This window comes from Salvelinus alpinus, chromosome 2, assembly GCF_045679555.1.
Source record: "Salvelinus alpinus chromosome 2, SLU_Salpinus.1, whole genome shotgun sequence".
Taxonomy (NCBI): domain Eukaryota; kingdom Metazoa; phylum Chordata; class Actinopteri; order Salmoniformes; family Salmonidae; genus Salvelinus; species Salvelinus alpinus.
In genome coordinates this window covers 38250319-38278083 of record NC_092087.1, presented here as the reverse complement: position 1 = coordinate 38278083, position 27765 = coordinate 38250319, and the positions used below count along the sequence as shown (strand labels likewise).

The following is a 27765-nucleotide window of genomic DNA, read 5'->3' as shown; positions in this document are numbered from 1 at the left end:
ACAAAGTTCTTAGTATTGCACACAACACAAAACATTAAACCAAAAGTATTGAGAACAAAATAAATAATATTGCAAGGAAATCATTTTCAAAGGCAAGAACAAATTAATAATAAATTGATAAAAAAAAATAGTTTTCAGTACAACCTTTTCGATGATGGCTCGATTGCGATGAAATGCTTTGCGCATGCAATTCTTTGGTTATGTTACCCTGGATGTTGGTGTGTTGCTACCATTCAGATGAATTTTTAAAATATATCATTATTATGAGATAAGATCACGTTATTACAAAATAATTAAATAACTCGTTATAATAAAATTATCCATTATCATTATAGTTTTATTTTTTATAACGTTATGTCGGTATTACGAAATAATCCATTTGCACGTTATTATGAGAAATATCCTTTATTATGCTGAAACGTTTTGGCTTCTTCTTATGCACAGGTTGGCATTGTGTCCGGTTTGCTTATTTTCTCCTCAGTTTGAGGAATTGGGAGATATTAGTGTCATTGAGCCATATAGATGGTGTTGTCATTAGTTTACCTACATTTTGGAGAAATCTGAGTTCTCTACGGCTCTACATCAGACCGAAAAAACTATCTGACTTCCTTGAAATAGCATTATTCCTTCTTGATCAACTGGGCCAACATGGGAAGCTTCATGGATACAAACTAATACATCTTAAATGCATCCAAGCGGGTTGTGGTGACCCCAAAACCGGCCACCTCTTCCCTCCATTCTACAGTCACTTGATAATAAGATGGATGACCTCCGATCGCGGATTTGTTACCAATGGCACTTTTGAAACTGAAATTTTCTTTGCTGTTCTGAAACATGACTCTCGGACAAGATACCGAGAGTCCATACCATGGATTCTCTATTCACCGATGGATTCTCTATTCACCGGGAAGACAGGACAGTGGAGTCGGGAAACCGAGGGGGGGAGGGGTTTGCCTCTACATCAACTGGTGTGCTAAATCCAGCGCGGTGGAAGTGTTGACCCACTGTTCACCCGTCTTGGAATGCCTGATGGTCAAATGCCGACCCTTCTACCTCCCGAGGGAGTTTTCAACTGTTATCGTGACTGTTATATACATTCCACCTCAGGACAAAAAAAATAACAAGATGGCACTTAATGAACTGTAGAAATCTATAAACAAGCAAGAAAACCTACAACCAAGCTTTTCTGGTTGACAGCGATTTTAATTCTGCGTCACTAAGACACAAGATGCCCAACTTCCATCAACACGTCTCCAATGCCACTAGGGGTGATTAAGTCCTAGACCACTGTTACTCTACCCACAAGCAAGCATACAAGGCCCTCCCTCGTCCGACATTCGGCAAATCAGATTATGACTCCGTACTCCTGCTTCCTGTTTACAAGCAGAAACTCAAACAGGAAGTACAGTTAAAGTCGGAAGTTTACATACACTTAGGTTGGAGTCATTAAAACTCGTTTTTCAACCACTCCACAAATTTCTTGTTAACAAACTATAGTTTGTTATCTGTACAAACAATAGTACGCAAGTATAAACACCATGGGACCACGCAACCGTCATACCACTCTGTCTCCTAGAGATGAACGTACTTTTGTACGAAAAGTGCAAATCAATCCCAGAACAACAGCAAAGGACCTTGTGAAGATGCTGGAGGAAACGGGTACAAAAGTATCTTCGATAAAACGAGTCAATATCGACATAACCTGAAAGGTTGCTCAGCAAGGAAGAAGCCACTGTTCCAAAACCGCCATAAAAAAAACAGACTACGGTTTGCAACTGCACATGGGGACAAAGATCATACTTTTTGGAAAAATGTCCTCTGGTCTGATGAAACAAAAACACAACTGTTTGGCCATAATGACCATCGTTATGTTTGGAGGAAAAAGGGGGAGGCTTGCAAGCCGAAGAACACAATCCCAATCGTGAAGCATGGGGGTGGCAGCATCATGTTGTGGGGGTGCTTTGCTGCAGGAGGGACTGGTGCACTTCACAAAATAGATTGCATCATGAGGAGGGAAAGTTATGTGGATATATTGAAGCAACATCTCAAGACATCAGTCAGGAAGTTAAAGCTTGGTCGCAAACGGGTCTTCCAAATGGACAATGACCCCAAGCATACTTCAAAAGTTGTGGCAAAATGGCTTAAGGACAACAAAGTCAAGGTATTGGAATGGCCATCACAAAGCCCTGACCTCAATCCTATAGAACATTTCTGGGCAGAACTGAAAAAGCGTGTGCGAGCTCATTCATCAAAACCCACTGATATTGCCAACCATTTTAATATTTTTTTCATTGGCAAGACTAGCAAACTTAGGCATGACATTCCAGCAACAAACACTGACACTACACATCCAAGATTATCTGACGAAATTATGAAAGACAAGCATTGTACTTTTGAAATCCATAACGTGAGTGTGGCAGAGGTGAAAAAATGATTTTGTCTATCAACAATGACAAGCCACCGTGGTGAGTGTACATTTCTCTTTTTATTTAAAATGCCGCCAACAAAACAACAAACGAAAGACACAACCGTGAAGCTTACAGGGCATTAGTGCCACAAACAAAGTTAACTACCCACACTAAAAGGAGGGAAAAAGGGCTACCTAAGTATGATTCCAAATCAGAGACAACGATAGACAGCTGTCCCTGATTGAGAACCATACCCGGCCAAAACATAGAAATAAAGAAACATAGAAAACAAAGCATAGAATGCCCACCCCAAATCACACCCTGACCAAACCAAATTGAGACATAAAAAGGCTCTCTAAGGTCAGGGGGTGACACTGTCTAACAGAACACAGAGGGTATTCTTTAATGAAAGCCTCTCCAACTTAATCCAGGTAGAATCAGGAATTCCCCAGGGTAGCTGTTTAGGCCTATTACTTTTTCAATCTTTACTAACGACATGCCACTGGTTTTGAGTAAAGTCAATGTGTCTATGTATGCGGATGACTCAACACTGTACACGTCAGCTACTACATCAACTGAAATGACTGCAGCACCTAACAAAGAGCTGCAGTTAGTTTCAGAATATGTAGCAAGATATATGTTAGTCCTAAATATTTCAAAAACGAAAAACATTATATTTGGGACAAATCATTCACTAAACCTCAACTAAATATTGTAATGAAAATATGGAAATTGAGCAAGTTGAGGTGACTAAACTGCTTGGAGTAACCCTGGATTGCAAACTGTCATGGTCATAACATATTGATACAACAGTAGCTTAGATGGGGAGAAGTCTATCCATAATAAATCGCTGCTCTGCCTTCTAAACCACACTATTAACAAGGCAGGTTCTAGAGACCCTAGTTTTGTCACACCTGGACTATTGTTCAGTAGTGTGGTCAGGTGCCACAAAGAGGGACTTAGGAAAATTACAATTGGCTCAGAACAGGGCAGCATGGCTGGCCCTTAAAAGTATACGGGGAGCTAACATTAATGATATGCGTGTCAATCTTTCATGGCTCAAAGTGGAAGAGAGATTAACTTCATCACTACTTGTTTTTATAAGAAGTGTTGACAAGCTGAATGTGTCGAGCTGTCTGTTTAAACTAACTAGTACACAGCTCGGACACCCATGCATATCCCACAAGACATGCCACCAGTCCAGAACAGACTATGGGAGGCGCACAGTACTACATAGAGCCATGACTACATGGAACTCTATTCCACATCAGGTAACTGATGCAAGTAGTAGAATCAGATTTTTTTTTATCTGGTAAAAATACACACATGTACAGTACCAGTCAAATAGACACACCTACTCATTCAAGGGTTTTTCTTTATTTTTACTATTTTCTACAGTGTGTAATAACAGTGAAGACATCAAAACTATAAAATAACACATATGGAATCATGTAGTAACCAAAAAAGTGTTAAACAAATCCAAATATATTTTATATTTGAGATTCTTCAAGGTAGCCACCTTTTGCCTTGATGACAGCTTTGTCCACTCTTGGCCTTCTGTCAACCAGCTTCATGAGGTAGTCACCTGGAATGCATTTCAATGAACAGGTGTGCCTTGTTAAAAGTGAATTTGTGGAATGAGTGTGACGTTATATCTTAATTTGACTTTGGTGCAGGTCATGTTCTTCACATTAAACTAACACATCTCTGGTAAACACATACTATATCAAATAAAATCTAAGTTTATCTGTCACATGCAGAAGATTTAGTGGATACAGAAGATTTAGTGAAATGGTTATTTGCATAGTGGAGTCTTTTGTTTAGCAATGTAGCTAGCTAGCTAAACAATGAACCATAATCCCAACTCATAACGTTACTATCCTGCATGAATCTGCAGGTAGCTCACCAACCAGGGTTCAATGTTAGCTAGCTATTCTTCTCTATTTTTACAAATGATTTGCCACTTGTTTTACAAGAAGCCAAAATTACTACGAATGCAGATGATTGCACACTACACATCAGCACCTACAGCCTGTGAGCTCACTGAGACTCTTAGCAAGGAGTTACAGTCAGTGTCAGAATGGGTAATTAATAATAAACTGGACTTAAAAAATGATTGTATTTGGTTCAAAGTATTCTTTTAGACCTAAATCTCCACTGGAGTTGTGCATAAAGGGTGACCATTGAACAAGTTGAAGAAGATGAACTCCTAGGCAGAATATTGGATGGCCAGTGATCATGGTCAAGTCATATTGACAAAGATGGGGAGAGGTATGTCTGCTATAAGATGTTCTGCGTATTTCCCACAATGAGCTTTATGCTATTTGCCTCACGACTACTACGTGCTTTGTTGACTATGAAGTTGCTTGTTAACCCAACCGTGGGACAGACTGAATCTCAGACTCTGAATCTGGAAATAGAGCTGAATATATTGATGAAAGTCACCTTGTCCGAGAGAGATTTAAATGGTTATCAAAACGTCACACCAGGGTAAGCCTACACGAAACACAGCCCTTATTTTAAATGTTTCTAAAATCTCCTATGAGAAAAATGAATGGTGGAAAAACTATTGGAACCATTTCCCTGTTTGACAGCTATTAAAAAAACATTTTTTTTAACCAGGCAAGTCAGTTAAGAACAAACTCTTATTTACATTGACGGCCTACCCCAGATGACGCTGGGCCAATTGTGCGCCACGCTATGGGACTCCCAATCACGTCCAGATGTGATACAGCCTGGATTTGAACTAAGGACTGTAGTGACGCCTCTTGCACTGAGATGCAGTGCCTTAGACTGCTGCGCCACTCAGGAGCCAAGTTTTATTGGTATTACGACACCACCACTGTAGAGCTCTATGGATGTCACTTGTTAAATCCAATTCAATCAGTGTAGATGAAGGGGAGGACACAGGTTTAAAGATGGATTTTTAAGCCTATTGAGACATGAACTGTCTATGAGTGCCATTCAGAGGGTGAATGGGCAGGGCAAAATATTTTAGTGCCTTTGAACGGCGAATGGTAGTAGGTGCCAGGCACACCAGATTGTGTCAAGAATTGTAACACTGCTGGGTTTTTCTTGCTCAACAGTTTCCTGTGCGTTTCAACAATGGTTCACCACCCAAAGGACATCCAGCGAACTTGACACAACTGTGGAAAGCATTGGAGTCAACATGGGTCATCATTCCTGTGGAACGCTTTCGACACCTTTTAGAGTCCAAGAATTGAGGCTCTTCTGAGGGCAAAAAAGATGGGCTGGGGTGGTACAACTCAATATTAGGAAGGTGTCCTTAATGTTTTTTACACTCAGTGTATGTACATATACTGAACGAAAAAATAAACACAACATGTAAATTGTTGGTCCCATGTTTCATGAGCTGAAATAAAAGATCCCAGAAATTTTCCATACACCACAAGAACCTTATTTCTCTCATTTTGTGCACACATTTGTTTACATTCTTATTCGTGAGCATTTCTCATTTGCCAAGATAATCCATCCACCTGACAAGTGTGGCATATCAAGGCGCTGATTAAACAGCATGATCATTACACAGGTGCACCTTGTGAAAGGCCACTCTAAAATGTGCAGTTTTGTCACACAACACAATGCCACAGATGTCTCAAGTTTTGAGGGAGTGTGCAATTGGCATGCTGACTCCAGGATCTCAACATCCGGCTTCTTCACCTGCAGGATCGTCTGAGACGAAGCCACCTGGACTGCTGATAAAACTGTGGGTTTTCACAACCAATTAATTTCTGCACAAACTGTTAGAACGTCTCAGGGAAGCTCATCTGCATGCTCGTCGTCCTCACCAGGGTCTTGACCTGACTGCAGTTCGGCGTTTTAACCGACTTCAGTGGGCAAATGCTCACCTTCGATGGCCACTGGCACACTGGAGAAGTGTGCTGTTCATGGATTAATCCCAGTTTCAACTGTACCGTGCAGATGACAGACAGCGTTTATGGCATCGTGTGGGCTAGCAGTTTGCTGATGTCAACGTTGTGAACGGAGTGCCCCACGGTGATGGGGTTATGCTATGGGCAGGCATAAACTATGGACATTGAACACAATTTCATTTTATCAATGGCAATTTGAATGCACAGAGATACCGTTATGAGATCCTGAGGCCATTGTTGTGCTATTCATCTGCCGCCATCACCTCTTGTGTGAGCATGATAAGGCACGGCCCCATGTCACTAGGATCTGTATATAATTCCTGGAAGCTGGGATATATTCCAGTTCTTCCATGGCCTGCATATGTAACAGTATAATTTTAGACCGTCCCCTCGCCCCGACACGGGCACGAACCAGGGACCCTCTGGTTCGTGGGACCCTCTGGTTCCCCACCAGGGAACCACTACTTCAAGTCTCAGAGCAAGTGACGTCACCGACTGAAAGGCTGCTAGCGCGCACTACCGCTACCTAGCTAGCCATTTCACATCGGTTACATTCACCCCCCTTTCGACCTCCTCCTTTTCCGCAGCAACCAGCGATCCGGGTCAACAGCATCAATGTAACAGCATAACTTTAGACCGTCCCCTCGCCCCGACACGGGCGCGAACCAGGGACCCTCTGCACACATCAACAACTGACACCCACGAAGCGTCGTTGCCCATCGCTCCACAAAAGCCACGGGGAACCACTACTTCAAGTCTCAGAGCAAGTGATGTCACCGACTGAAAGGCTGCTAGCGCGCACTACCGCTACCTAGCTAGCCATTTCACATCGGTTACACATACTCAATAGACAAGTCACTCATTGAGCATGTTTGTAATGCTCTGGATCGATGTGTACGACAGCATCTTCCAGTTCCCGCCAATATCCAGCAAATACGCACAGCCATTGAAGAGGAGGGGGACAACATTCCACAGGCCACAATCAACAGCCGGATGTACTCTATTCGAAGGTGATGTGTCGCGCTGCATGAGGCAAATGGTGGTCACTCAAGATACTGACTGATTTTCTGATCCACGCCCATAACTTTTTTAAGGTATGTGCAAACAACAGATGCATATCTGTATTCCCAGTCATATGAAATCCATAGATTAGGGCCTAATTTATTTATTTCAATTGACTGATTTCCTTATATGAACTGTAACTCAGTAAAACAAATGTAATTGTTGCATGTTGCGTTTATATTTTTGTTCACTGTATAAGGCTTACACATACATTTAGATATCTGTAATTTACATGTACGTAAATACATTTACATACATGTTGTTAAAATATATGTCAATATATATTTTTTCCATATCAGCTTCATCAGCAATAACAAAGGCGAATGCCATATCTTTCATTGTCTCTTTTCATAGAAACAGCAGAAGTTGTCCGACTTGCTGTCGGTGCATATGAACCTCCCCAAAGTCGACTTCTGTCTTCAGTCGGCTATTTTCACCTTACCACTCAAACTTGCCCAGTGTCTCCGCCTCATATATCTGAACAGCTGAAATAAAAACCCTGCTGAGATTTGAAGGAACATTCCAAAACATATTATGAAGGCTACAGGCTTCTCCTGTCTGTCTGTTGTAACGGATATTGCAGTTGCACAAGCAGGGCACAGTCCCTACACTTTGAACACATTTTGTGTGATGACGTAGCCTAATCTTTATAGTTTCTGCCATATCGTAGTTCCTGAAAAAAGAACACTATTTGACTCCCTGTCTGCTTCCTGCACAGTTTAGCCAATGTTTACAATGATGAAAAAATAACATTCAGTTGCTAATTAAACTGCCTGTGTGGGGGCGTTCGAGTGGATCACTTTTGTCAAGTCGGTGACCATTGTTGTGTTATGGGTTTAAAATTTGTCCAACTTGCACCTACACACAGAGTTTCTAAACCCAAAGGCACAACATCGTGAGACTTCCGGGAATATATGTGAAACAGACCAAGCAGGCTGAGGTTTGTGGTTTGAGAAGTCAATGAGAGAAGTGAAAAATTCTTCCTTAGTTGTAATTTTTCTTAAATCTAAAGGCACAACCTAGATTCAAGCCAATGTCTTAAGTAGTTGAACATGTTATTACTCCAACCTCGTGAAAGTGACCAACTGACATGTTTTAATTTATATCGCAGGAGTGCCTTTTGATTTGACGGCCTGCACATGCGCAGTTCAGCATGAGATGACTGTTAGACCCGATTGCGTGTTTCTGTGCATGAGCTTAACTAGCCAACATCGCCATGACATCGCCTACAAGCGTTATCGGGGATTTCTATTGGAGAAGCAGTTTCTGCCTATCTTCATACTGTAGTGTCTTTGGTCTAAATGTCGACTGCATGAACTTTACAAAAATCATGTGATCAAACAAAGGTCATTAAGTTTTGACTGCAAGTTTGTGACCTTGCTCTTTACCAACTTCATTCTGCAGCCATCACCTGCATGTGGGAGAATCTATTGTTAACCCATCATTAGGCTGTTTTTGTTTGACTACGCGAAAGTGACCAAAGACATGACAAACAGGAACCAACTTTGTCACAACGCATGTATACAGTGGATATGAATGTAATATTTGAGTCTCTCTGACACTAACTGATTGTATAATGTAGGCCTAAACATATGACTTCAGTTTGTGAGTGTGTTATACTGATATGGGGGTTGGAACCATGTTTATTTCGACATTATAAAGAAAAACTTTTATAAACAATGGCAACACTGCCATGTTGATTTGAGCCTTGCTGCTGGAAAACCTCATTAGTGTCTGACTGTCAGCTGTCACAGATGCACTGTCACAGATGCACCTCCCCCGACTTTCATCTACAATCTGTTGCTTTTGCCTTACCACTCAAACGCACCCTGTGTCTTGCTGCGTTCCACCTCTGGGCAGTTGAATGTTTTAGGCAGCCAAGCATGTATCCGGACCGGTAAAAAGAGTCTGACAAGGGGCAGGTTCTGACAATGGGCAAGTTCATTGTGATTTACATTCCATTTCTGAGGTACAGTTGCTGAAGCATATATCACTTGTTGGCTTATCCCTCCGTGCTGGCACAGGTCCACTACTCACAAATATACTCTCTGGCCCTCACCCTTGACCCATGCTCCCCTACTTACTGCACTGCCTCAGCCTACGACAACTTATGCACTACTCTGACTCTGGCCACCTCCACCTGACACTCTGACACCGGACACTTCCGAATCACAGCAACATTGGCACCCATATAGTAGACACAAACAACTTTATCCACGGAAACTACACAGTCCTCTGTCCAATGCCCTCCTGCACACTTCCCACATCTTGGAATCTCCCTCCTACATACACACTGCTGTGACATGAGCATAAATGTTGCACCTGAAACATCACAATGAATTCGGCACAAAAACTCTAACAGGGTAACTGTTATATCCTAGCATAACTTTGTCAGGTAAAAACTCAGACTAAAATTCAAAAGGACTGACAATGACTCATCTGTTTCACCACTCTCACTACTGGGTGAGGATTTTCTCCAAAAATGTCCCTCCAACTGGACCAGATTCTTCTTTATCATGTCCATCGATTACTGGCTTGCGCTCCAAGCTCTTCACCACACCTTCCACCTCCCTTAACTTGCCCTCATTCACTTCCATTTCACCCAAAGAACTTGTTCTGGCGCACGGCTCACCCCGCTTGTGCTAGACACCAATCTTCTTCGACACCCCATCTCCATTTTTATCGCCATCTGCCTCAAATTCAAATCCAACCTCTGCTTTCCTCATTCTCTTCAACCACTTCTTCCTATTTTTTTCCCTCCATTCCTCCTCAGAAATTCACCTGTGTCCCTGTCCCAATATTCTTCTTCTCCCACCATTGCTTGCGGCCTGCAGCTCCCGTAGCTTCAGATTGCTGGCTAGCCTGCCGACCTGCATACTCCCCCTGCTGCTGATCTCGCAACAACAAAGTTTGTACGAACATGCCAAGAAGGTATTTTGTGTAAAACACGTAAACGGTGCCGAAGATGTGGATGTCGATTAAGGCAGCCCCCCGCACCTCTCTCATTCAGAGGGGTTGGGTTAAATGCAGAAGACACATTTCAGTTGATGGCATTCAGATGTACAACTGATTTAGTCTTTCCCTTTCTTTTCCCTTAAATAGCTGCATGTAGCAGTGGAGGCTGGTGGGAGGAGCTATAGGGGAACGGGCTCATTGTAATGGCTGGAATGGAATTAATGGAATGGTATCAAACACATCCAACATACCGTATGAAAACCACATGTTTGACTTTGCTCTATTTATTCCATTCCAGCCATTAATGAGCCTGTCCTCCTATAGCTCCTCCCACCAGCCTCCACTGGCATGTAGCCTACTCCCCTCCTGAAAAAAAGGAAATGAAATCACACTTATGCTTACTGAGGCATGGAAGGCAGTAGTTCGAACAGTTTTGTGTACAACATGAAGTTTTTAGGCTACACTAATGAACAGACAAAGCCGATCTAGGAGGGGGGAGTGTAGTGGCAACAGAGCACTCAGCACAACACCTACATAGGCAGCAGAGTGGGCACTCAGCTATGTAAAGAAAAATCCTGCACAAACACAAATATCCATAGTTTCAGGATGTGCTAATTAGGATACAGAAACTCTATCAGTAGCCACTCCATTAATGTAAACAGGGCTGAATTTTTCGGAACAACAACAGCGCGTGCTAGCGGTTGCTCGAGGCAAGGCAAAGGTTGAAGATAAAATATACAGCATTTGTGACCTAGAGCAAAGGCTTCCAAACCTGAGGTTTAGGAGTGACATAAACAAAATAAATCTGTGCATATGGTTTTATAACAACAATACTACACTGCTGTCTAGATGTTGAACAGCCAAACAGGTATCATATTCTCTGTGACGTTCTTCAAACATCTGAAGACCCGAGGTAGGAGACAAAGGTGTTGGGAATCCTCTATATACAAAAAGCAGTATAGTAGCAGAGGATCACTGATGGGAGAATGGAATGTTTGGGGCCTAAAACATAGTTTCCTCTCATGCATTTTCCAGTAAGTGATTTTGGACCATACAAATACAAAAAAAAGTCTGATTAAGTCTGCTTTTGCACTCTAGTTTCCATTCCCATTAGATTGCACTGATGAAAGAAAACCTTTTATTTTCTTTATAGAAAATTTTCATTTATGCAATATGTAATTGTGGCTGTTGTATTGTATACTGGCAACAATAAGCAATAGCTAACAACAATTAAAAAGTGACTTTTGGAATCCACTGTCAAAATAAAAGCCCCCCAAAAAACCTCTTGATTTGAGTGTCCCTGTTTTGAGCACATGGGATGCTTCTCAGAGTCGGAGTGCTGATCTAATTATGACTGTATCAGGTTCCCTTGTCAATGTCATTTTATCCACTGTGGTCTATAAGGGTTAAAATAGTCCAAATAAAAGCTAGGCAGATTGTGGTCTCAGTACCCTGCCCTGAACCTTAGTCACTGTTGTACCCGGCTACCACACTGTACTTTACCTTGCACCTTAGAGACTGTTGCCCTACGTACATGGACATAGAGTCATTGAACACTGGTCACTTTAATAATGTTTACATACTGTTTCACCCACTTTATATGTATATACTGTATTCTAGTCATGGCTCATCCTATATACCTTATTTTAGAAAATGATCCTGGATAATGTATTTTTTTTTTATTGCTAAGTATTACTGTTGCTAGAAACACAAGCATTTCGCTGCAACTGCAATAACATTGGGAAATGTGTGTACGCAACCAATAAACTTTGATTTGGTCTAAAATTACTACAATAGTCAAAATAAAAGCTAGGCAGATTGTGGTCTTTGGCTGTGTTTACACAGGCAGCCCAATTCTGATATTTTTTCCCACTAATTGGTCATTTGACCAATCACATCAGGTCGTTTCATATCAGATCTTTTTCAGATCTAATTGTGCAAAATATCAACGTTTGGCTTACTGTGTAAACGCAGCCTAAAATGATTAGAAAAGATCAAATCATTAAAGTAAAATTGGAGTCAATCAGTGATTTTATTTTGAAGTTTATAATGGAAGTGATCGCCTGTGTCTTCACTGCTGCTAGGTTCACACTAATTTTTTCTCTCAAAATTGTCAGCTTTCGCGAATGGTTTGCATTCTCTTCTACATATTAAGGTTTGTACGAGACTAAATGTAATATCTTGCAGTTTTGAACGATGACTATTCACCGATCAGTGTGGTAAAGTATTTAGTTACTTATTCACAGCATCGTCTTTGTGTGTCTGGAGATGATGGGTAGCGTTAGCTAGCTAACGTTAGCTAGCTTGCCGTAATTGATGCTGAGGAGGCCAGCCAGGTAACATTACTGTTAGCCAGCTAGCAAGCAAGATTTACCATCGGTGTCTGTAAAGTCATTAATGCCACAACGGCTCTGTCATCTCGCAGCAAAAGAGAAACAAGAATGTTTTCATCTGCCAGTAGTGTTAATGGTGACACAGCAAATTTGGAATAAAATTACCACATTAGGCTACAGCTGCTTTATCCCAGACATCTGTCAAATCAGCACCCAACTGCTCTCCTCATCTGACAGTGAAGAGTCGTCGAATGAGGACCACTAAACACTGATCAGGGCCTTTATTACATTCTAGGTAATGGCGTTGAAGCAGGGTTAGCGCCCTTTCGATGATAATGTTAATACAATATTACCACAATATTTGTCACATTTTAGGTAAATTGACTTAAAATGCTGTAGTTATTTTTCCTTTTACTTCTTTCCAGGTATTAGACTCATGGGCTCAAAAAGGAGAAGGGCTACGTCCCCCTCTAGTAGTGTCAGTGGGGGGGACTTTGACGATGGACAGCCTTCATCCTCAGCATCTTCGGTAGGTCGGAAAAGGAGAAGAACCTCAAACATTCCCACTGTTGATCCAGTAAGTTCAGTTAACAGCTTTTTTTTGTGTGTGGAAACGTTGCATTCCGATTCAAATATATTGTGTGTACTCGACTTCTCTGGTAATGGCTTTCGGATAATGTCTTCCCCCAAAAATGAATTATTGAATTTTGTGAACTCTAAATCCACAGTCACAAGTCAAACCCATGTGTAGTTTTTGAGTGTTCATAAACATTGTTGTTTCCTGTATTTTGTGTTCATCTACTATGTTTTGCCTCCAGATTGCAGTATGCCATGAATTGTACAACACAATCAGAGATTATAAGGATGACCAGGGAAGAATGTTATGTGAGCTGTTCATAAGAGCACCCAAGAGACGGTAAAGAGGATGGTTAACATAGAATGGGTAAAAAAAAAAGAGTTTCCATTACTACGAACATAAGCCTCATTAAATTAACTTATCTATTGTGTTTTCTGTGTTGAAGGAATCAATCGGATTACTATGACGTTGTGACTCAGCCCATTGACATGATGAAGATCCAGCAGAAGCTGAAGATGGAGGAGTACGATGATGTGGAGCAGATAACGGCTGACTTTCAGCTCTTATTCAACAATGCAAAGGCGTACTACAAGGTAAGGTATCTCTCCCTGTAATAATAAACACATTTACTGGATTCTTTAGGCGAGACAAATCATGTTTACAAGGCATGTTTTGTATGAAGGAGTTTTCATAATAAATGTCCTGTCTCGGGCCTAAAACCTGGAATTAACCAAATGAAAGGGAATGTGTTGCATGTCTGTAGTCGGATTCTCCAGAGTACAGAGCAGCCTGCAAGCTGTGGGACCTCTACCTGCGTACCAAGAATGAGTTTGTTCAGCGGGGGGATTATGATGACGATGATGAGGACGGGGATGATGCACAAAATAATCCTGGAGGGTCAAATGAGGATGAGGTAACACCAGTACTTCTGATGTAGCATGAAAATTATTTTATTACATGATGACTAACCTGTCACACATGTAGTACATGTAAACCCTCAAAACATAGCACAAAATGGCAAATGAATGGAAGATATCTGTTCACTCTGTTGAACTGTAAGTGTTTCTTATGACTGTTTTTTACTTTGAATGACAGAATGCACCCAATTGCCTGAAGGAGGTCCTTGAGCAGCTGCTGGATGCTGTGGTGACATTCTCCGAGCCCTCAGGGCATCTAGTCAGTGATCTATTCCAGAAACTGCCCTCAAAAGTGGTAATAGAACAATTATCTCCGAAACTGTGGCCTTTGCATGTTTTTGTGACTTAATATTTATATATTATACAGTTTGATTTATTTCCCCTCAGCAATACCCAGACTATTATGCCATAATAAAGGACCCAATAGATCTGAAAATCATTGCCCAGAAGATACAGGTATGCTACCCAACCATCTGACTGAATGTACTGTAAGGGGTTAAAGTAACACTACAGTGTGCGTACAGTAAATCACTGGTCTATTTATTTTTTAGATGAGCCACTACAGAAGTGTTGGTGCCATGGCAAAAGACATAGATCTTCTGGCTAAGAATGCCAAAATGTACAATGAGCCTGGGTCACAAGTTTTTAAGGTATGCTGTCTTCACATTCAGAATTGAGTCATAATTCTATGTCAGTTTTGTTTGTTATAACTCTCTCATTCTTATTCATTTAAGGATGCCAACACCATCAAAAAGGTCTTTGCACAGAGAAAGACAGAAATTGAGCATGCTGAACCAATCAAGTCCAGTATTCGCATCAGGCAAGTAACACCATAGACATGGTAGAAAGTAGAATTTACGAGTCAAACAAACAACATGCAACATTTAGAAGCATTTTTCCATGAGTTAAACAGCTGTGTGTGTGTCAGGAACAGAAGGTCAGCCCAGGGAGACCGGCTCTCGGCTATTACCATGGCTCTTCAGTATGATAGTGATGACGATGGCATTCTGGCTGGTACGTCTCATTGGTCTTCACTTCACTAGTTTAGCTGTTTTGGAGGAACATATAAGAACAGAGGGGTCATTGCAGTGCAAAGTAAACTGGTGTATGAGGGTTTGTCAGAATACTTCAGACTTCATCTGTCTGAATCAGTTGTCTCTCTCATTGCCCAGGGTCTGTCCACTATGACGAGGGGGAGTCAGAGGCAGAGAGCATGCACCACAGCATGGACATGAGTAACCCCATCTTCCAGCTGTACGAGGCTGTGCGTGGCGGCAGGAACAGCCAGGGCCAGCTCATCTCCGAGCCCTTCCTCCAGCTGCCCTCCAGGAAAGACTACCCAGACTACTTCCAGCAGATCAGCCAGCCCATCTCCCTGCACCAGATTAGGTAGGCCAGCCATTGGAAGGACTTCTGCTAAATAAATGGCAGATTGTGCTGTTCCACATAATAGGTTATTTGAAACAAATTCATGCAAGTGTGATTTACGTAATCTGGTCTTCAAGATGTACACTACCGGTCAAAAGTTTTAGAACACCTACTAATTCAAGGGTTTTTCTTTATTTTACTATGTTCTACATTGTATAATAGTAGTGAAGACATCAAAACTATGAAATAACATGTATGGAATCATGTAGTAACCAAAAAAGTGTTAAACAAATCAAAATATATTTTATATTTGAGATTCTTCAAAGTTGCCACCCTTTGCCTTGATGACAGCTTTGCACACTCTTGGTATTCTCTCAACCAGCTTCACCTGGAATGCTTTTCCAACAGTCTTGAAGGAGTTCCCACATATGCTGAGCACTTGTTGGCTGCTTTTTCTTCACTTTGTGGTCCGACTCATTCCAAACCATCTCAATTTGGTTGAGGTCAGGGGATTGTGGAGGTCAGGTCATCTGATGCAGCACTCCATCACTCTCCTTGGTAAAATAGCCCTTACACAGCCTGGAGGTGATAGTCCTACTAAGCCCAAACCAGATTGGATGGCGTATCGCTGCAGAATGCTGTGGTAGTCATGCTGGTTAAGTGTGCCTTGAATTCTAAATAAATCACAGACACTGTCACCAGCAAAGCACCCCCACACCATAACACCTCCTCCTCCATGCTTTACGGTGGGAAATACACATGCGGAGATCATCCGTTCACCCACACCGTGTCTCACAAGGACACGGCACCGTGTCTCACAAGGACACGGCGGTTGGAACCAAAAATCTCCAATTTGGACTCCAGACCAAAGGACACATTTCCACCGGTCTAATGTCCATTGCTTGTGTTTCTTGGCCCAAGCAAGTCTCTTCTTTTTATTGGTGTCCATTAGTAGTGGTTTCTTTGACTTTGTAGAAAGTTGACCCCGAAGGCCTGATTCACCCAGTCTCCTCTGAACAGTTGATGTTGAGATGTGTCTGTTACTTGAACTCTGTGAAGCATTTATTTGGGCTGCAATTTCTGAGGCTGGTAACTCTAATGAACTTATCCTCTGCAGCAGAGGTAACTCTGGGTCTTCCATTCCTGTGGTGGTCCTCATGAAAGCCAGTTTTATCATTGCGGTTGATGATTTTTGCGACTTCACTTGAAGAAATTGTCAAAGTTCTTGAAATGTTCCGTATTGACTGACATTCATGTCTTAAAGTAATGATGGACTGTCATTTCTCTTTGCTTATTTGAGCTGTTCTAGCCATAATTTGGACTTGGTCTTTCACCAAATAGGGATATCTTCTTGTCACAACACAAGTGATTGGTTCAAACGCATTAAAAAGGAAAGAAATTCCACAAGTTAACTTTTAACAAGGCACACCTGTTTTTTATTTTTTATTTTTTATTTTATTTATTTTTTACTTAAGGGCACACCTGTTAATTGAAATGCATTCCAGGTTGCTACCTCATGAAGCTGGTTGACAGAATACCAAGAGTGTGCAAAGGGAAAGGGTGGCTATTTTAAGAATCTCAAATATAAAAAAGAAATGTTGATTTGTTTAACTGTTTTTTGGTTACTACATGATTCCATATGTGTTATTTTATAGTTTTGATGTCTTCACTATCATTCTAAAATGTAGAAAATAGTAAAAAATAAAGAAAAACCCTTGAATGAGTAGGTGTTCTAAAACCTTTGACCAGTAGTGTATGTCTTGAACATTTTATTCAGGCTTCATAATTTTCTCAAATCAGTTGCTCTATGTTTTGTGTAGCATGACATGGCATGAGCTGTACAGTGTATTTCTACCCTATCCTTTTCCAAATGTGAGAGCCCTTAATTCCCCACACCCAGGAACAAGATGAAGAACAACGAGTATGAGAGTGTTGATCAGCTAGACGCCGACCTCACTCTGATGTTTGAGAACGCCAAGCGCTACAATGTGCCTCATTCCTCTATCTATAAGCGTGTGCTGAAACTCCAGCACATTCAGCAGGTCAGTGGGTGTATGAGCTGCCAATGCTGAAACTCAAGTTCAAACCCAAGCTCTGCTGTAGTTGTGTATCAATATCTGTATGGTTTTTAGTGGGCTGTAAAGTATCCTTTGGTGATTATTGGGTGTAACATTGCTGGAGTATTAACTAACAATGAGATGGTACTGCTGTTTAGGCAATCTGGTCTCTCAGGCCTCTCTAGTGTTATAGGTCCCAGACATTGAAAATCTTGTTTTTCATCAAATTGGATGATATTTGAATGGAACCAGTTCAAAGTAGTATGAAAACTGACTGTAGCTGGTACATTGATCAAGTTTGATCATAAAGTTACTGGTTCCCTCCCTATGTGTCAAACACTTGGATTCAGGAATTACCAAGGATTTACTTCCGGCTTTATGCAACGTCATATAAAGGTAGCGTCTTATCGTCTTAACTCATTTAAATATGTACCGCCTTAAAACCGGCATCACATGTGCGCCTACGCAGAACATACAACCAAAGATACTGGTAACCTTTAATCTGTGGTGTGACTGTTAGCTAGCAATCTACTTACCAGCATGCCGTCAAAAGCACACTGTGTTGTGATTGGATTCCATAGTGTAAAATTAAACTTTCACTATTTTATGAAGACATCTGACAGCAATGGCTGCTTTTCATTTCGGGTGGACAGGCTGCACCGAAAATTATGATCATGTCACGCGTGTGCAGTGCACATTTAGTGTGAAGTTACTTTATCAATTGGGGAGAACATTCGATAGGTCTTGCCAGGAAGCTAATCCTGAAGACGGATTCTGTACCATCATTGACAGTGGATCTTGCAAGCGCTGACCATGATGTAAGTATTAGAGTTTGATGAGTCTGACACGGTAGCCAACATTTTGGGGGGGATCGAGGGTCTAACGTTAGATAATGCGGCTGTGGCTGCTTTGACTTGTGAATTATATATTTTCCATAACACACCTGATAGTCACTATATGGTTTTGGTTTTTCCATCCCTAAGCCCCCAACATTGAGTCTTAGAACTGCCAGTGCACAGCTGGCACGAAGGAAGGTTGTCCACTAAGGAGTTACGGTGTGTATAGTATTTGTAATTTAACCCTGAAAATCACATTTTGCCATTCCATTGTGTGGGTTGTTGTCTTACAGGCTAATTCCCTCACCATTTGTCTTTCCACTATCATCAAGCTGTCATGATAGACATTTTAGAAAATTCAACATCCACTCCTTCTGCACAGCTTCCCAGGCAACCACTGCATCAGGAATGCTGTAATACAAAATCAGCTTTCCCAAGGCAAAGAAGGGGGGTATGCTGTGAAGCCTGTGAAGACAGACCCAACATACTGTAAGTCATAGTTATTCATTTAAAATCAATTGAGCATTTCAGGCATAGAAAAGTTTCAAAAAAGGTGCACGACCAAATATTGCATATATCAAATTCAGTACTTCAAAAACACCAAAGAACACATTGTAGAATGAGTAGATCACTTCATCAATGAATTTATAGCATTATAACTCAGAACAGTAAATAAAAGGAAATTAAATTCACTACCCATTTAACAAACATTTCCCTTTTCAAAAACAATACAGGCTACGTAGACAGGCTCCTGGATCTCCTCTTCAACGAGGTCATTCTTGAATCAGCGCCGTATGTGGGGAAGCTGTGTGAGCTGTCCATCCCAGGACCCCTGTCTGCCCAGTGTGAGAGGCCCGACAAGGAGGCCATGGCTGAATTTGTCTCCCGCTTCAATCTTGTGGGTGACTTAAGCCTGCTTAATTGAAGCGGGTACATGGGTCCCCCTCCTCTCACGCTTCCTATCAATCTCTGTAGTTGGTTGTATTTCCTAAAGCCTAAGTAATTCACTTGTACATATGTTTTTGTTCAAGCATTTGGTCGGGAGTGTTACAAATTGCACGAATCACTGGGTCCTAGGGCGGCCGGGTGACTAAATTAGGCTTATGGCTCTAATACTTTTTGTTATGTCAAATGATGTCTCACCATTATTTCTCGCCTTTATTTCTCATGAGTGTTCATGTTGATCAATATTTAGGCAATGCTGGCCTATTGTAAATAAATAAATGTCTGATCAATGCGTACAATTCTGAACATATTGTCATTTATAATGCAGAGGCACCAATAAATTGTCCAGTACACTTATTGTATGCTGTTTTCATGTAATTACTAATTATTGTGAAGAAGTGTATCAGTGAACTTTATTCTGTAATTATTTACAAAACAATAGAAATGCAATTGTGTATTGCTGCTGTTTGTCTGATATCCAACAGTCCATGATCAGCTCTGTTGACCATGAGAGCATTTTGCAGAGAAAATGGGTTAAGGTATCCCACTGGGCACCGATGTCAATTCAACGAATATTCCACGTTGGTTCAACGTCATTTCATTGAAATGACGTGGAAACAACGTTGATTCAACCAGTGTGTGCCCAGTGGGATACTATTTAGGCTCGGAATGACATGTTACCAATTGTTTATCTTGTCATCAATGACATGGCCCATTATTTACCTTGTTACCTGGCAATGACCACAAGGTTGTTTCAAAGAACTGTCAGTCAAGGCGAGCTCATGAATATAAGCTCCCCGCCCACACAGCCTGTTCTTTCAGGCTTCCTGATAGTTGAGAGAAGGTACAATTTCTTCAAATCTGAGCATTTTAATAGTGTAAAAATATTATGGATGATGTTTTGGTCATTCAAAGGCTATTTTTACTTGGGAAATAGGATGACTGTATGGGACCTTTAAACATTGATTACGTCTGACTCACTGTCTCTGTCTGTACGGGACCTTTAAACATTGATTAGGTCTGACTCACACCTGTGTTACTATGCAATAGTGTCTTGGGCAGTGTTCTCTATGTACTGTACTTGGTTGCAATCATTTATTTGGTGGATAGTTGCATGTTGTACCTATCAAAAGATAGAAGATGAAATAGTGGACCTGCCAAACCATGATGGCTTTTATGTCTGAGTGCACTACTTTTGTGTAAGTGGAGATATGTTAAAGAGAGAGATGGGGAGAGTTAGAGGTGGTAGTTTATATTCATGAACGTGTGGGAGGAAGAGCAGCTGGTTGATATTGTGTGTGTGTGTGTGTGTGGTTTTCCTAGCTAAAGAGAACAGAGCTATTGAGGAGGGAGGACGACAGCATGGATGGGGACAGCATGCTCTCTTCTACCATGTCTGATACTGGCAGCACTAAGAGGAAGAGGTACGCACTTCTTATTTAACCTTCTCAGCAGAGGTAATAGTACATGCCAGGCTACTTCTGCAAAAAAGTCCCTGTACTTTTGGTTTATAAAATGATTGTTTTGGCCACAATATCATTGCATTGTTTTTTATTGATCCTTCAAGGCAATGTTTCCTTCTTTTAACTAACCCACACCCCTGTGACCACCAGCCATAAGAAGAACACCAAGAAGAACCGGATGAAAGCCCTGTACTCCGCAGTGACGGAGGCCCGGGAGATGGGCACAGGCCGGAGGCTCTGTGAGCTCTTCATGATCAAGCCTTCCAAGAAGGACTACCCGGACTACTACAAGATCATCCTGGAGCCCGTGGACCTGAGGATCATTGACCACAACATCCGCTCTGAGAAGTACATGACAGAGGAAGCTCTGCTGGAGGACATGAAGCTCATGTTCCGCAACGCACGCCACTACAACGAGGAGGGCTCACAGGTGATGGGTCAACAGGGGTCAGACTCAGGGCAACGAAGTGTGCATACTAGATTATTTAGCAGTAACGTACTAGTGTGTTACCTTTAATCATGAACCATGATTCCTAAGATAGACACTACATTTCCATAATGTCAGCGGTATGCAGTGCAGCAACTATGTCTTTGGCTCTAAATGCCCCTCAATTTTGCCACTGAACACTTGGCGTTGTTCTAGGTCTATAACGATGCCAACGTCCTGGAGAAAGTCATAAAAGACAAACGGAGGGATCTTGGCCCAACGCCTGACGATGATGACATGTCACCAAAGTTGAAAATAAGTACGTTGCTGACATTTTGGCTTAAATAATTCAGATACAGTACATGGATGTCATTTTAGTCTAGTCATTTCGTATTATCACTTCATCCCCAAAATAACAATACACACACACTCTCTGTAATTCCAGGGAAGAGTGGCATCACGCCTAAGAAGTCCAAGTACCTGACCCCCCTGCAGCAGAAGCTGAACGAGCTGTACGAGGCGGTGAAGAACTTCACAGACAAGCGTGGCCGCCGCCTCAGCACCATCTTCCTGCGGCTTCCGTCGCGCGCCGAACTGCCCAACTACTACATCGCCATCAAGAAGCCCGTGGACATGGAAAAGGTCAGGAGCCACATGCTGGCCAACAAGTACCAGGATGTGGACGCGCTAGTGGAGGACCTGGTGCTGATGTTCAACAATGCCTGCACCTACAACGAGCCAGAGTCTCTGATCTACCGCGACGCTCTTGTGCTGCACCGTGTTCTGCTGGAGACCCGCCGGGACCTGGAGGGAGGCGAGGACGCCCACGTGCCCGACGTGGCCCGCCTCATCCAGGAGCTCATCCGCAGCCTCTTCGTCTCCGTGCTTGGTCACCAGGACGACGAGGGGCGTTGCTACAGCGACTCGCTGGCTGAGATCCCCGCTACTGACCCCAGCAGCCCCGACAGACCGCCGCTCAACTTTGAGATCATCAGAGCTAACGTGGACCGGGGACGCTACAAGAGACTGGACGTGTTTCAGGATCACATGTTTGAGGTGTTGGAGAAGGCCAGGCGCATGCACAGGTGGGGCACAATTAGGAAACAATGTTTGCCATTTTCTCTTTTATTTTCTCTCTGCAATATTTGAGTAATATCAACCATAGAGCTGATTTCTGTGCATTTAACAGTTAGAACATCCTATGAAATTATCCTGGGAGAAATATGTGATTGTCACTCCAGGACGGACTCTGAGATCTTTGAGGATGCGGTGGAGCTGCAGCAGTTCTTCATCCGGATCCGAGATGAGCTGTGTAAGAATGGAGAGATCCTGCTCACCCCCGCCCTCAGCTACACCTCCAAACACCTGCACAGCGACGTGGAGAAGGAGAAGAAGGAGAAGCTGCCCAAGGAGATAGAGGAGGACAAGCTCAAGAGGGAGGAGGAGAAAAAAGGTATGCTCTCACTGACACTCTGAACCTAGCAACTTGTAGCAAGGCAGATAGATATACCTATCCCACCAATCAAAGCAGTGTCAACAACAGTTACCCAGTGGCATCAGTTATAGGGCTTTAGTCATCATTATGCCCCTATGAAATAGTATTTATTGACTGACTGATTAACTGAGTTGAGTCGTGAACCCACAGAAGCTGAGAAGAGTGAGGACCCTGCTGGAGGGGCGTGGCAGTCTGGTCTCCAGCGTACCTACAGCCAGGACTGCAGCTTCAAAGACAGCATGTACCACGTGGGAGACTATGTGTACGTGGAGCCTGCTGAGCCCAACCTGCAGCCGCATATCGTCTGCATTGAGCGCCTGTGGCAGGATGATGCAGGTTGGTGGCTTTGCACAGCCACTACTGAAAAGCATTAGTAGTGATTCTGTATTCTATTGACATTTTGTTGTGGAAATGGTCCGACTTGTCACATTCAATCATTCCTTTTGCTGTATATGTGTTCAGTTTGACTGCTTCAAAAAGCATGCACACATGATGAATCAATTGTGCTGTCCTTTTGTAATAGTATTGCTCTGTGTACTTCCCTCCCCATTCCAGGTGAGAAGTGGCTGTATGGCTGCTGGTTCTACAGGCCGAATGAAACCTTCCATCTTGCTACACGCAAGTTCCTGGAGAAGGAGGTCTTCAAGAGCGACTACTTCAACAAGATTCCTGTCAGCAAGATACTGGGCAAATGTGTTGTCATGTTTGTTAAGGTACTAAGCTATTTTCTATTTCCATTTTCATGTTCCAGCTCTTTCTAATATGGTTGAAGCATAAAACGTTTCAAGTGAATCATTGGCCTTGGCTTTTGTTTTGTAACTGATCCCAGGACTACTTTAAGCTTCACCCAGAGGGCTTCAGGGCAGACGATGTGTATGTCTGTGAGTCTCGCTACTCAGCCAAGACCAAGTCCTTCAAGAAGATCAAGATGTGGACCATGCCCCTGAGCTCCGTTAGGTTTGTCCCTCGGGGCGTACCGTTGCCTGTAGTCCGGGTTGCATCCATGTTTGCCCCTAAGCAAGAAGAAGAGAAGCCTGCAGAGATACAAGAAGAGGGCAAAGCCTTGGACACTATGGATAAGGTGAGTGGTTAGAAAATCTTGTGCAATTGGAATGAGATTAAATTGGATTAATATGTGATCCAACAGAGTGCAAACAAAGACAACCATACTGCGTGTGTATGTGTAGGAGAGGGAGGATGTAATCCTGGACATGACCAATGGGGAGCCAGGCTGCCAGTACTATGAGCAGCTCTGCTACAATGACAGCTGGCTGAAAGTGGGAGACTGCATCTATATTCGCTCACATGGACTAGTGCGCCACCGAGTAGGCAGGTAGGGTAAATACAACTCTACAGACACAATATCCAAAATGGGATGTTGCTTGATATATAGTGATTATTTATTTAGTTGAATAAAGTGGGTTTTATTTTTATCTGCCAGGATTGAGAAGATGTGGATGCGTGACGGAGCGGCCTACTTCTTTGGGCCCATTTTCATCCACCCAGAGGAGACAGAACACGAGCCCACCAGGATGTTCTACAAGAAGGAAGTGTTCCTTAGCAACCTGGAGGAGTCTTGCCCCATGACCTGTATCATAGGTATTCTCTCTGCCCTGACATAGTTTCACCTTTTGACAGACCCTATTATTGGGTTGATGATATGCAATGTTATTTTCAAATGTTGAGAAGAGAAGCAAGTTTAAGTGCATGGGTTGATTGTATTTCACTGGGCATATGCCATGCTTATATCCCTCTCTGTTGACTTGTTCCACAGGGAAGTGTGCGGTGTCCTCCTTCAAGGAGTACCTTTCGTGCCGGCCCACTGAAGTGCCTGAGGAGGACGTTCTGCTTTGTGAGAGTCGCTACATCGAGAGTGACAAACAGATGAAGAAGTTCAAGGGCCTGAAGCGCTTCTCCCTCTCTGGGAAGGTGGTGGAGGACGAGATCTATTACTTCAGGTGAGTGGCTTGACTTTTTACGTGCCTCAAGATACTGTCGCATAATCAGCAATAGTTAGAAACCATTCCACAACGTAGTAAAGCAGAATTGAGTGACCCTGAAAGTGTGAGTTCGGAGTCAGTCAAAAACACTCCTTTTAGTTAAGGTAGAACAGAACTCAACACCCAGGTGTAATTGCAGTCTACTCCACGTGTCCCGTACAGGAAGCTGATCGTGCCCCAGAAGGAGCCATCCCCTCTGCTGGACAGGAAGATCGCAGTGCTGGAGGCCAAGTTTGCCGACATGACAGATGAGGAGTTGGAGGACCTGGGGGAGGATGATGGGGAGCTGGGAGACACCTCCATACCTCAGCTCCAGAGTCCCATGGCAGGCAGCGACATGGACATGCCTTACACCCCTCCACAGGTCAGAGCAGCAACATACACTGGGCAAATGTGTGGTCATGTTGTGAAGGTAAAGCTCTTTTACATTTGTCTCAAAAGTTATTGGTAAGATCGTCGCACCCTGATAAAGATGTGTCAACTGAATCGCATGCATCCTGATTGAAAGAAAACATGTGTCAAATTATTTGCATGTTCAAGGTGAGATTCAAGAAAAAGGCCTCTTAGCCATCCAGTTGGAGGTGTGTATAGCAATGACAGTAGAGAGATGACATGACACACTCTCCCTTACTTGACTGCAGTCCACTCCCAAGTCCATGAAGGGGATGTCCAAGAAGGAGGGCTCCAAGAGGAAGATTAACATGAGTGGCTACATCCTGTTCAGCAGTGAGATGCGAGCGGTCATCAAGGCGCAGCACCCAGACTTCTCCTTCGGGGAACTCAGCCGTCTGGTGGGCACCGAGTGGAGGAACCTGGAGTCTCCCAAGAAAGCTGAGTATGAGGGTAAAAGTTCTTACAAATGTACTTAGACTGTGGTAGTTTGTTCAATGCCCCTTGCAGTAGTATCTCTGCAAATTCCCTTGCAAAAAGTTGTAATAGTATGTGTGTGTGTTTGCAGAGCGAGCAGCTAAAGTGGCCGAGCAGCAGGAGCGGGAGAGGGCAGCCCAGCAGCTGGCTTTCCCTAGAGCAGGTACCCCAGTAGGGCTCTGATGGGGGTGGTTCCTCCCCCGACCCCCATGGTGTTGCTTTATCCCAGCATGACATGTGTCAGGTATCCCATAACAGAGGGGGATGCACCCCCCTGGGGACACTTGGAGATGCAATAAGAAGCTGTACCTTTTTCATTTCTTCATTACTAATCTTTATTCTAGTACTGTACTTTCCCCTCTTTCCAATGATACACTGCTTCAACATTTATTTAGAAGCTTGCCAGTTTCACTGCATCATTCTACCATCAGTCTGATTCAAGTAGTGCTTGTGATTTGTGAATGAATTACATGTGTATGAATGTCTGATTATGGAATATCAAATATCCTAAATCTAGATTGATGTAATTTAGCTAGTGCATGATCTCTGCTAGCTAGTTGCAGTTGCATGTCGCACTGATGCATGCATCTGTTGCTATACCCTCCTCCCCAAAGGCATGATGGGTACATATATGCCACACATGATGCTGCAGGACCTAGTTGACGGCATGTTTAGTATGACTGGCATGCCACCACATCACATGAGGTTGCCTCTCTTGCCCCATCATCACCTAATGCCAGGCATCCCTGGGTTCCCTGGCATGCCATACCCGGGTAAGAGCACTTTCACAGCCACCCTACCTGCCACGCCACTGCAGATGCTTCCTGTATGCCACTCTAACTCACTGGAGGGGCTACCTGTAACGTAGGCTGAGGTCCTGTAGTGATACTCAGTCGCTGAGTGATTCATCAACAGGGTCATGTATTCTCTGAAGTACCCTTATCTTGAATGCAGATTGTTGCTGAGAGGCTGTAATGGCCCAAATTGGTTTTTCTCTTAAAAGAGCAGTAGTAAAGTCAGTAGTACACAACACAATCCAAGATGGCCAGCTGCTGACAGCTGTGGTCTGGAGCACTCTGTGACTGTTGATGTCTTCCTTACAGGTGTCAACACGGGTGCTCCTGGAGCCTATGGATCCCAGGTAATCTACACTTCTATACAATTGTATTTAAGAAAAGCACATAGACTGTAAATGTTTGTTATTTTATTACTCGCATCATTACTCACATCTGTATTTGAGTATGAAAAGTAAAGAGGCCCTTGATGCTTTTTTAGATGATTGGTCTTGGGCAGCAGGCCCCGCCACCCTATCCAGGACAGGGCCAGCCTGCCCTCCAGCAGCCCTCAACACCCATATTTGTAGCCCCGCCACCCAAGCCCCAGCGCCTGCTCCATTCGGAGGCGTACCTGAAGTACATTGAGGGACTCAATGCAGAGTCCTCCACCATCAGCAAGTGGGACCAAACTCTCTCAGGTGAGTTCTCCTCACTGAAAGAAAGTGATTTACACCACAACAAATCTACAAATCACTTATATAACATGTCAGAGATTGATTTATCAGTAAATTACCTTATTGAATAACAGAAAAATGTATATACAGACAGTATTGTAATTTATCGATTCACCTGCATAGTGTATCGTGAATGCATGTATAATTTCCCATGATGAATGTTTGCATTAAGATCAGAGCAGAAGTGTGTGAGTGTGATGACCTTGTGTATGTGTTCTGTATGTGGACATGTTTGAGCAGCTCGAAAGAAAGATGTGCGGCTGACCAAAGAGCAGGAGAGCCGGCTGCCGTCCCATTGGCTGAAGAGCAAGGGCGCCCATTCCACCATGGCGGACGCACTGTGGCGCCTGCGAGACCTGATGCTGCGTGACACAATGAACATCCGCCAGACGTACAACCTGTAGAATGTCTGAGCCACTGCTCCTTACACTGTCAGACAGGAAAGGGGGTTTAGGCTCATTTAAAAAAGTGTTAATGTTGTTGTCATGTTAGAGTTGTCATTCGTTTGTAGAATTGTTAAATGAGCTTGCTTACTCTGTTCAAGCTGTTTTGTATTTGCATCTTAATTGTTCTAACAAGTGCATTATTATTGTATTAAATGTTTCTCTGTGATGGATAAACGTTTTCGTAAAAAATGAAGAATGGACTTGTT

At 42.9% G+C, this 27765-nt stretch overlaps 1 protein-coding gene and 1 long non-coding RNA gene across 2 annotated transcripts; one reads left to right on the top strand and one right to left on the bottom strand.

Moving 5' to 3' along the window:
- Nucleotides 1-2466: 2466 nt before the first annotated feature.
- LOC139560211 (uncharacterized) lies at nucleotides 2467-10457 on the bottom strand. The gene is made up of 2 exons (XR_011671888.1): nucleotides 9179-10457; nucleotides 2467-3993 (listed from the first exon to the last, which is right to left on the bottom strand). It is a non-coding gene; the product is annotated as an uncharacterized lncRNA (long non-coding RNA).
- A 1912-nt stretch (nucleotides 10458-12369) lies between these two features.
- On the top strand, nucleotides 12370-27755 carry LOC139560193 (protein polybromo-1-like). Its single transcript, XM_071376758.1, is given in 30 exon segments — nucleotides 12370-12473; nucleotides 13077-13228; nucleotides 13470-13567; nucleotides 13674-13821; nucleotides 13992-14141; nucleotides 14324-14440; nucleotides 14533-14601; nucleotides 14697-14795; nucleotides 14880-14965; nucleotides 15074-15159; nucleotides 15318-15534; nucleotides 17414-17555; nucleotides 20675-20775; nucleotides 20965-21244; nucleotides 21458-21560; nucleotides 21687-22326; nucleotides 22483-22694; nucleotides 22887-23072; nucleotides 23292-23449; nucleotides 23566-23817; nucleotides 23924-24069; nucleotides 24178-24335; nucleotides 24511-24694; nucleotides 24899-25100; nucleotides 25378-25579; nucleotides 25695-25766; nucleotides 26218-26376; nucleotides 26707-26744; nucleotides 26879-27077; nucleotides 27354-27755. Coding segments are annotated over 29 exon segments (4818 nt in total). The 5' UTR covers nucleotides 12370-12473; nucleotides 13077-13087; the 3' UTR covers nucleotides 27527-27755.
- Nucleotides 27756-27765: the final 10 nt, after the last annotated feature.